General features: G+C 43.9%; 1 protein-coding gene across 1 annotated transcript in view; it reads right to left on the bottom strand.

Annotated features, from left to right (window-relative positions):
- Nucleotides 1–6,996: 6,996 nt before the first annotated feature.
- The window catches only part of KCNK17 (potassium two pore domain channel subfamily K member 17), a 55,364-nt gene continuing 51,103 nt past the window's right edge, over nucleotides 6,997–11,257 (bottom strand). Inside the window, exons 4-5 of the mRNA XM_026649669.1 lie at nucleotides 10,203–10,371; nucleotides 6,997–7,259 (exon numbers count right to left, since the gene is read on the bottom strand). Of these exons, the coding sequence (XP_026505454.1) occupies nucleotides 6,997–7,259; nucleotides 10,203–10,371 (432 nt within the window). The remainder of the gene's footprint in view (nucleotides 7,260–10,202; nucleotides 10,372–11,257) is intronic.

Below are 11,257 nucleotides of genomic sequence, written 5' to 3'. Positions count from 1 at the left end.
CCCCGGACGGGGATTTGAGTCCCAAAAAGCCGGACATGTCCGGGAAAATCCAGACGTATGGTAACCCTAGTGACTGGAGTGTTGCTGAGAGGCTGCTGAGGTCAGAGCTGCTGGACCAGGGCTGCAGCTATATCCGGACACTCAGGGTGCGACCTGCAGGCTGTTTGTGAATGGCTCAAGTTGTAGCTACAACAGCAAAGCATTGTGAAGCACCCAAGGTTGCCTGGCAGGCCATGCTACAATGTTATGGACTGGGACATAGGCAGTTTGGACTAGTGGGCACAGCAGGCATCCAGGTTGGGGAACAAAACCAAGGGTCAGCACTAGAATCAACTGCCAATTACCAGAGCCAAGGGTCAAGTCAGAGCCAGACAGGTAACTGACAGTCAGAAGTGAGGCATAAGGGCAGGAACCAAAGTTAAGGCAAGGATCAGGCACAGAGTCAGAGCATGCTGGGAACAGGAGCAACCTGTAGCAAGTCCGGGGTGTCTGCCTACATGTTCAACTTCCTTTTGATTTGGGGGATTTGAATTACTTATATGAAACATCTGGATTTCTAAAAAATAAAATAGTGCTTGGCAGCAGATGTGGCAATTGTTTGCCTTAGCACCACCTGACATGTAGCCAGTGTTACTACTGCAAGTGATGATGTTACCATAGCCACTTGAACTGATGAGCCATTCAGTGGTGGAAAAGACCTATTAGAGTATCAAACCTATCCCTCCCATCTGTCAGGGCAGGATGAAAGCCTTATACAGTTGTTACTTTAAGATCTTAGGCCTTGAATACTCTGAGAATTTGCCTTGATTTCAGTCATCAGTACTAGAGACTGGTGTAGCTGCAGAGTGCAACCCCCTAGCGTCAACAGGGTAAACTGCAATAAGCTCTGCTTTGCATTGGTGAAGCTTACCCTGACTTGAAACCAGGATCGGGGGTCTGGCTGGAGTGCTGAATACCCTTACTTGAAGGCAATCGGAAATGAGGTGCTGAGAGCCCTTGCTGGAGCTTCAATATACATACACAAAAATGGTGGGGACAGATTCGATAGTACACTCAGGCTATTAAACCTGGTTCAAGGCTGATTTACATTTCTGGAGCAGCACAAAGCAGTCTGAGCATATTGGTGAACTATATTTGGTTGTACCCTCTCCAGACCACCTTTTGTAGGTCACGCTTCTTAGATTGTGAGCTCTCTGAGGAAGCGCTTGTGTTTGTAAACTGCTTAGCACAGTGGGGCTCCGATCTTGATTGACATCTCTGGGCACTGATGTAGCATAACTAGTTCAATAATCACAATATAAATAATCTGGCCTTTATTTCCCCCAAAACACAGGGAGCCAGGAAAGAATAGGCTTGTGAATAACAATAGTGAAGTGCTAGGTTGAAATCACTAACGGAAACTGTACAATTATTGTGGCAAAGACTAGAATGTTAGATCCAGCAGGACCTTTCTGTAGAATTTAAAAAAAAAAAAAAAAAAAGCAAAGAACGTCTGTAATTTTCCAATGAAGATTATGGAATATCCCAAGTCAGCTGTGACAAGAGTGATGACAGCACAGTGGTTTTGTTTTTTTTATTTACCCTTGAACAGATAACCTTCCAGATTTTGGTAGAGGGTCTGTTTTCTTAGACACACTGGTGATGATGTTTTTCATTATGTTACAAAACTTTCCTCTCCCCCGCCTTCTTCTCTTCCATCTAGGAACAAATTCATCCATGTCATTTGGCCAGAGCACACATTTGCAGTGAATGCTGCAAAGACCAAAGGCTTGGGATTTTGTAGGGGACGTTTCAGCTATGATAATGGACTTCATGTGCATTGAAAGCTATCTGAAGACCTGTCAACAAAGAGTACTAATAAGTGACAATATGTTGAGTTGGGGGGGATGAGATCTAATGGGGATGCTAAGGGGAAATCCTCAGATATTATGTTAGTGGAGGGGAGCCACAGACGTACCCAGACAGGTAGATGGTATTTGGTCCAGTGTTATTTCATATCTACATTAGTGATATTAGAAGAGCGATTCCAGGCACTTTGTTACTAGAAAGATATGGACACGTGGAGGGAGTTCAGAAAGACCAAGAAAGAGGAGCAGGAGGGGCGAGAGAGAAAGAGAGAATGATTTACAAAAATAAATTAAAATAGCGTTAAATATGAATAGCTTGGCCTGGCTGCATGGTGACTAGGGATGTGTGTGTGCAGGGCATAATACAGTCCCAAGGTGGGATTTTTGAAACTGCCTAAAGGAGTGAGGTGCCCAACTCATTGAAATTCAGTGAGATATGGGTGCCTAACTCTCTTAGGTGGTTTTGCAAGTCTCAGTCTTATTATTTGAAGGAGGGATTGGAAATATTCTGGGGTGTGTGTGTGTGTGTGTGTGTGAAGGAGGATAACTAGGAAAAATGGGAACAGATTGAGAAAAAAGGATGCTTAAAATGAATAGCAAGAAAATCCTCTTTAGACTGAGCTCTCTTAGGTTGTGGAATGGGGGTAAAGGTGGAAACCCCAGAGCCTGTGACCTTTCAAACTAGACTCAAGAAAGAGGTAGGACAGTGGTTCTTAACCTCTTCCACATGGGATCCCTCCCATTGTCTTCCACCCATCTGGCTTTAAAAACAGCAGTCAAATATATGGGGAGTTGTGCACTTGGAAGAAGAGGAGACCACACTCTTTTACTATTTAACATTCGGCCAATCCATTATAAACATTAATAAAAACCTCAACATCTGCCCATCAATGAAAAGATAAATAAATAAGATAAAATACATGAGCAACACAGAAAAAGTTAGACAGCTTCAAAAGCCGCCAGATAATTAGCCAGTGGCCAATCAATTTGAACCCACTCACTCTACACCATATTCCCAACTGTACATTGAGGTTTCTTATAGTCCCCTGTCTTGATACTCCTGCCTGTTGAAATAGTAGTTAGAGAACATTACCGTGGAATCTCTGGACATCAACCTTCTGCCAAACAATCTAAGTTCAGCCTATAGGATTTCTTTCCTGAAGTTCCTCATGACACTGGAGCCATCACATACCAGCACTTCTGACTGTCCTACTGTAAAGCTGTCTATTCTGACACTCAGAATAATAGAAATGTAGGATTGGTAGGACCTTGAGATGTCATCTAGTCCATCCCCTGTGCTGAGGCAGGACCATCCCTGACAGGTGTTTGTCTAACCTGCTCTTAGAACCCTCCAGTGACGGGGATTCCACAACCTCCCTTGAAAGTCTATTCCAGAGCTTAATTACCCTTATAGTTAAAAAGTATTTCCTAATGTCTAACCTAAATCTCCCTTGCTGCAGATTAAGCCCATTACTTCTTATCCTATCTTCAGTGGACACAGAGAATAATTGATCATTGTCCTCTTTATAACAGCCTTTAATAATATTTTAAGACTGTTCCCAGATCCCCCCTCAGCCTTCTTTTTTCAAGACTAAACATCCCCTGTTTTTTAATCTTCCCTCATGTCAAGTTTTCTAAGCCATTTATCATTTCTTCATGTTCTTCTGGACTCTCTCCAATTTGTTTGCATCTTTTTGAAAGTGTGGTGCCCAGACCTGGTCACAGTTCTTTAGGTCAGACCTCAACAGTGCCAAGTAGAGTGGGATACAATTACTTCCCAGGTCTTACATAAGACACTCCCGTTTACACACTCCAAAATAACATTAGCCTTGTTTGCAACTGCATCACATGGTTGACTCATATTCAAATTGTGATCCACTATAACCCCCAGATTACCCAGTTATTCCCCAGTTTGTATTTGTGCACTTGATTTTTCATTCCTAAGTGTAGTACTTTGCATTTGTTTGTATTGAATTCCATCTTGTTGATTTCAGACCAATTCTCCAATTTGTCAAGATCATTTTGAATTCTAATTCTGTCCTCCAAAGTGCTTGCAACCCCCCTCCCAACTTTGTGTCACCCAAAGATTTTATAAGCAGACATTCCATTCCATTATCCAAGTCATTAATGAAAAGGTTGAATAACCCCAGACCCAGGACAGACCCCTGAGAGCCCAACTAGACAGATTAGTTCAGTTTGACAGCACTCTTTGAGTGCAGTCTGTCATCCAGTTTTGGACCCAATTTATAGTAATTTCATCTAGACCACATTTCCCTAGTTTGCTTATGAGATTTTCATATGGAAGTGTATCAAAAGCCTTACTAATATCAAGATATATCATATCTGCAGCTTCCCCCACATCCACTAGGCCAGTAACCTGGCCAAAGAAGGAAATTAGGTTGGTTTTGCATGATTTGCTCTTGACAAATCTATGTTGGCTATTACTTATTTTTCTAATATTCTCTAGGTATTTACAAATTGATTGTTTAATAATTTGTTCCAGTATCTTTCCAGGTATCAAAGTTAGGCTGACTAGTCTATAATTCCTCACATCCTCTTTGTTCCCCTTTATAAAGAGAAGTACTATGTTTCCCTTCTCCAGTCCTCTAGGACCTCATCTGTCCTCCAGATGGTCTCAAGGATAATCAATAACGGGTCCAAGATTGCATCAGTGATTTCCTTAAGTACCCTAGGGTGAATTTCATCAGGTATTGCTGACCTGAATATACCTACGGTAACTTATCTAAATATTCTTTAACCTGTTCTTTCCCTATTCTAGCTTGTGTTCCTTCTCCCTTGTTAGTATTGCGTTAACCATTTGGTGATAATTAACCTTTTTAGTGAAGAGTGAAGCAAAATAGGCATTAAATACCCCAGCTTTACTGCTGACATTTGTTATTAGTTCTCCTTCCATGCTAAGTAGTGAACCTACACTTTCCTTCATCTGTCTCTTGCTTCTTCAATGTCTTTACAGAACCATTTCCTATAGCCTTTTATGTTCCTTTCTAGGTGTATCTCATTTTGTGCCTTAGCCTGCTTTTGTCCCTGCATGCTTCTACTATTCTTTTGTAGTCATCCTTAGCAATTTGCCCAGGTTTCCACTAGGGCTGTCAATTAATCGCAGTTAACTCACGTGATTAACTCAAAAAAAGTAACTGCGATTAAAAAATTACTCACGATTAATCAGTTTTAATCACAGTGTTAAACAATAGAATACCAAATGAAATTTATTAAATATTTTGGATGTTTTTCTACATTTTCAAATATATTGATGATGCTCATTAAAAAAAATATGTTAATTAAATTTGACTGAACTCCTTGGGGGAGAATTGTATGTCTCCTGCTCTGTGTTTTACCCACATTCTGCCATATATTTCATTTTATAGCAGTCTTGGATAATGACCCAGCATGTTGTTCATTTTAAGAACACTTTCACTGCAGATTTGACAAAACACAAAGAAGGTACCAATGTGAGATTTCTAAAGATGGCTACAGCACTCGACCCAAGGTTTAAGAATCTGAAGTGCCTTCCAAGGCTGAGAAGGACTAGGTGCAGAGCATGTTACAGAAATCTTAAAAGGGCAACACTGATGTGGAAACTACAGAACCTGAACCACCAACCTTCTGCTGGTGGCATCCGACTCAGATGATTAAAATTAACATGCGTTGGACTTCACTGCTTTGGATTGTTATCAAGCAGAACCCATCATCAGCATGGATGCATGTCCTCTGGAATAGTGGTTGAGGCATGAAGGGACATATGAATCTTTAGTGTATCTGGCATGTAAATACCTTGCAATGCCAGCTACAACAGTGCCATGCAAACGCCTGTTCTCCCTTTCAGGTGACACTGTAAACAAGAAGCGGGCAGCATTATCTTCTGCAAATATAAACAAACTTGTTTGTGTGAGCAATTGGCTGAACAAGAAGTAGGACTGAGTGGACTTGTAGGCTCTGAAGTTTTACATTGTTTTATTTTTGAATGCATTTTTTTGTACATAATTCTACATTTGTAAGTTCAAATTTCATGATAAAGAGATTGCACTACAGTACTTGTATTAGGTGAATTGAAAAATACTATTTTTTATTTTTACAGTTCAGAAATTTATAATAAAAATAAATATAAAGTGAGCACTGTACACTTTGTATTCTGCATTGTAATTGAAATCAATATATTTGAAAATGTGGAAAATATCCAAAAATATTTATATAAGTAGTATTCTATTATTGTTTAACAGCACATTAATCACGATTAATTTTTTTAAATCGCTTGACAGCCATAGCTTACACTTTTTGGAAGCATTCCTTTGACCCTGGGAGACGGTGAATAACTCAAATGTCTGTATTGTCATGCTCCTGGCCCCCTATTTCTAAATGCTGAACCCTCTACCTCAAAAGACTACCTTTTACATCCATCACATTCTCTTCTGCCCATTGCTTTTCTTGAACATGGGTCCCATGCAGACAGTGGGTGACTCATCCAAAATCTCAAACCTGGCCTAAAAGACCAGATTTTCAAAATGCATGATTTAGGATGCTGGTAGCACAGCAGGAAAGACTGAATGAGAAGACTGGGAATGTATATCCGAAGGGTACCAGGCACTAGAATCCATAAGCTCTTTTTAAGCAGCACAAAGGATTTCTGGGGAGTTATTTCAACAGGAAACCCCTTGATCAGTCTCATGAGCTTGACAGAATGCCACATGAGCAGTTCTAGCATTCCATCCATCAGGAGGTACTAGTGCATAGGAACACACAGACCACTGTGGTCTTTATGCCATGAGAATCTCACAATAATTTCTTTTTTCAGATTTTCCTATTTATCAAACTATTTACAATCCAGTCTGTGTCCAGATCAAAAGCAGACTTTGTAATCATTGGGATGAAATAAGCCCTGGAGCCAGTGGCACTAAAAAGTGCTTTTGGTTTTCCCTTCTCTCTCTCAAAATATGAAAATGCAACATTTTGTTTTGATCACTTGATTCACAGTAGAGTCTCCCCAAACTCAATTCTGCTGTCTGGCTGAACTCTACGCCAAGCATTCTAAGCAGAACGGTGCTACAACTCCTGGCACACCAAAGAGGACTAGCCCATCAGATGTTCCTTCTGCAAAGTTTACATTGTCTCAGAGAAGCTCTGTGCGCGTCATTCAGTTTGCGCCTTCAGGTTTTGTGTCCTTGCTGCTGCAGTTCTCCACGTCATCAGGCCTCGGGCTGGTATTTTTGTTGCAATCCATTAACTCCTGCTCCAGCTCTTTGCTCTTCTTCTTGCCGCACTGGCAGAGGTCACTAGAGTTCTCTAGCAAGGTGATGCACAGGTTGATGACCAGGGCCAGCCAGGCCATCCCAAAGAGGATCCACACAGATACCAGGTTCTTGTACCAGGAAGGGTAGGTGAGGTCTGGGTTCATCCCTGGAAGAAAAATGCCCCAAACATTTATAGCCATTGGGCCAAGAGTGCCGTAAGAGAAACTTCATAGCTAAAGCTAAAGCAGAGGCTTGGGTTGGGAAGGATTGTTGGTGTCTGCTCATCAGCAACCCTCGGAAAAGCCATGGACCCTTTACATCCCTGCAGCATGGCAAGCATAAGCGCAGACTCCATGGGTGCTCCAGGGCTGGAGCACCCATGGGGGAAAAAAATGGTGGGTGCTGAGCATGCACTGGCAGCCCCCCTATCATCTTCCCCTCACAGCACCTCCTGCCCGCTGGCGGGCCCTGTGGATCAGCGCCTCCTCCTCTCCCCCACCGTGAAAGCTGTTTTGCAGCGTGCAGGAGGCTGAGGGGGAAGGGGGAGGAGAGAGGACGTGCCATGCTTGAGGGAGGGGGAGCGGGACTGGGCAGGAAGAGGCGGGGCAGGAGTGGAGCGGGGCAGGAAGAGGAACGGAGCAAGGGGTCGAGCACCTCCTGGCACTTTGAAAAGTCAGTGCCTGTGATGGCAAGAGTGATGTTCAGATACCACACCTGTTGCTGTAGTATAAAAACGTAATGGATTAGATAGAAATATGGGACAGCTATAACTCTCCATGCTGGCTGGTGTAGCCTGGTGGAAATATCACAGAATGATACTGCTCCCTGTACAAAATGTGAACATGCCAGCTATCTCACGGACAGGCAGGCACTGTAAAACAGACCAGTTTCATGGCTATCAGCAACAGCTCATAAATTCACTGTGAATTGTAAATATGACCATAAAGAAGAAAACCAAAACCAAAATTCGATCCACTTTCAAAATGAAATTGTTGGCAGGCCCATGGATGTGGTTACATTTACGTAATCCTATCTGCCTCCGGTTTTTGTTAAGCACTAAAATACTGTCACAGGAGGGCAGCGTTTGCTTGAAATACCCTTCCCTATTAATAGGTGTTCCTGACTGGGAGAAGGGTAAGGGGCTTCTGCTTACTCACAGGTGCGCGTTGAGCCACCTGGCATATGAGTGAGGTGAGAGGGGGGAATCTAAGGTAAGGCCTGAGCAGTCCTCTGGGAGAAACCCTAGGAGCAGACAAGCCTGGGGAGAAGGTTTGAATTGAACTTTATGTTACCTCTGGTTGATTTCTTGGTTACTTAGATTGTAAGCTCTTTAGGCAGATACCATCTGTTTGTCAAGGGCTCCTAGGTGCTATGGGAATATAATAAAGCCAAACCCCAGAAAGGGGGTGAGTTTGGTTTCTACCTCCTGCATGGACTGTGTTGAGAAAACAGTTTGGGAAAGGCATCTGCTCACAGACACAAATATACACTAGATTAAAATCACAAGCAGGAGATAAAGTGCTTGCATTAATGTTTTATTTATCGCCGCTTGGCTCCTAGCATTCATTTTTAATGGGAAGGTTTGTCATTTTCACCACAGAAAACCCATGGGCTGTGCAAACATGACGGAAAAGGATACAAAATGGCAGAATTAAAAAAAACATACCAGCACAGCAAAGTTGCCAGGCAGCTCTCACCTGGTGCCAGGTCATTTATAATAATCTTACTTATTTAATGTTGAGTAATCTCCACTTGTTTGTAACTAGCCCAATCCTGGTAATAAACAAGCCTGCCACTTTGCCTACATTCTTCCCAGTCTGTACATCAAGGGTGCAATTCAGCCCTACGCAGAGATGAATGCAAAACCTATGCACCACCTGCGTCCCACTTAAGCATGGGGTTTAAGTAACCCATAGGCTTCGCACCAGCTTTCTGCACAAAGGTGAATTTCAGCCAGAAAGACTCTTGTAGGTTCCTTGGCTGTCAATCAGGAACCTTTCACCAGTGCGAACTTCACCCTGAGGTTTAACAGCCATTAGCAAAATGGCTTCTACAAAAAGTGAAAATGGCAACGCGATGGACCATTCGATCTATGGAGAAAGCTTTCCCCTCCACAGGAGTTCACCTGATGGGTAAGGCGTTTGGAACAATCCAATTAGACAGAGGATGTGAGCCACGCTGCAGCATCCGTACAGCAGGAGGGTTGACCGGGAGTGTAGAGTTATAGATTTTAAGGCCAGAAGGCACCATTATTGTATAAGACAGGCCATAGAGTTTTATCCAGTTACTCCTGTATTGAGCCCAATATTCCTATGGTATTAGGCTGGTTATGGAAGGCAGCTTACAGAGCTCCTCAGCAGTCAAGCCTCTGCATAAGATGGGGAGTAAAATCTGATTGCCTGTCTCTATGCCAAAGGTGCCCATCACTAAGGCAATTAAGCACCAAACAAGAGTTTTGAAGAAATGGGGTGGGGTGGGGGGAAGAGTCTATAAAAAGGTGTTTTCCTCTCTTTCCCAGGCCTTCAGGGGTGTGCGTGCTTCTATATCTCGTGTTTTCAATTGGAAAAGCTTTATCAAAAAGGCGTGTGCTATGTTTCAATCTGAACACAGTCAGGGTTGGGCTCAGTCTGTTTCCTCTGGCAAAGGGTTTTGGAAGCTGCGAACACTCTGCCCCTGCTGCCTGACAGTCTAAACCTAGGCGTCTCTTGGATTTCACAGAGGAGAAGGTAGTGACAATCTGTTTGTAGAGTAGGATCAGGACGAGACAAAATGCTCTAGGTGTCGAGGTTTTATGTTGCTTACAGCACATTTTAATATCAGACCTCACGATGAAGGCTATAATGCTCTGACTCTAGTTCTGGTCTCACAAGGCGCAGGGTGGCTAGATGCAGAAGGACTTGAAGAGATTGCTTTCCACTTCTTGCCATACAGATGAGTCACCATGCATGACCTGGCTCTCTATGACCCCTCCAAGTCAGCCACCTACCACAGTGCATTTGTCAGTCCTGGGAATCTTTAAAGGGTTAAAACTGCCAAATGGGTCTCCAGTATGCCACACACTGTTTATTGGCTTCCATTAGGTGAGAGTGATGAAATCCCAGCTACTTACCAATCACATAATCTCCAAAGCCTATTGTGCTGAGGGTAACGAAGGAATAGTAGAATCCTTCTTCATAGGTCCAGCCTTCTATCACAGAGAACAGAAATGGGGGTAGCAGGAGGAACAGCAACAAGCCAGTCACCAGCGCACAGGTCCTTGTCAATATGGTTGCTGCCTCCTAGTCAAACAGAAAAGAAAAACCCACCAGATATGAAGCTGGAAGATTAGAGCAGACAGCAAACAGAGGGCTCAGCACTTCTTGAGCACGTCGCTGAAGTTGATAGACACGTGTGCGGTCAAGACAAGATTGATGATCTAGCTCAGGCACTGCATCCAATGGCATGAGCGGAGTTGGCTGGGCCAAAACCAAAGGTTTTTGTCTTGTCCAGGCCAGGCAAAGTTCACCCTGTGCAAAGGGACATCACAAGCCCTTTGCCCGTAAGTCTCAGTTAGAACCTCTTAGGGCAGGGGTCGGCAACCAGCAGCACGCGTGCCAAAGGCGCAGGCGAGTTGATTTTTAGTGGCACTCTACTGCCAGCTGGGGTCCCGGCCGCCGGCCCCGCTCAGTCCGCTGCCTGCCTGGATGAACGGAACCCCGGACGGGCAGCAGGCTGAGCGGGGCCGGTGGCTGGGACCCCGCCTGGCAGGAGCCAGCGGACGGAACCCCAGACCGGCAGCGGGCTGAGCAGCTCAGTCTGCCGCCCCCACTGCTGGTCTGGGGTTCCGTCCGCTGGCCTCTGCCAGCCGGGGTTCCGGCGCCTGTAAATGTAAAATGTATTACTGGCACGCGAAACCTTAAATTACAGTAAATAAATGATGACTTGGCACACCACTTCCCAAAGGTTGCCGACCCCTGTCTTTGGGCATTTTTCTCCTTTTATTTATAGGAGGACAATGGCACCATTCACAGTGCTACAGAGCAGGGAGCTGCAAACATTCTCTTCTTAGAGACCAGTTGTTAATACAGAGATTAGCTTGTGGACACTGCCCTTCATGGTCACAGTCCTGTGGACAGGGCCGGCTCCAGCATTTCTGCCGCCCCAAGCAAAAAAAAAAAAAAAAAA

The sequence above is a fragment of the Terrapene carolina genome, unplaced genomic scaffold (assembly GCF_002925995.2).
Source record: "Terrapene carolina triunguis isolate 2854851 unplaced genomic scaffold, T_m_triunguis-2.0 Scaffold85, whole genome shotgun sequence".
Classification (NCBI taxonomy): Eukaryota; Metazoa; Chordata; order Testudines; family Emydidae; genus Terrapene; species Terrapene triunguis.
The sequence above is the reverse complement of the archived record's forward strand: the minus strand, read 5'-3'. Positions and strand labels throughout refer to the sequence as shown.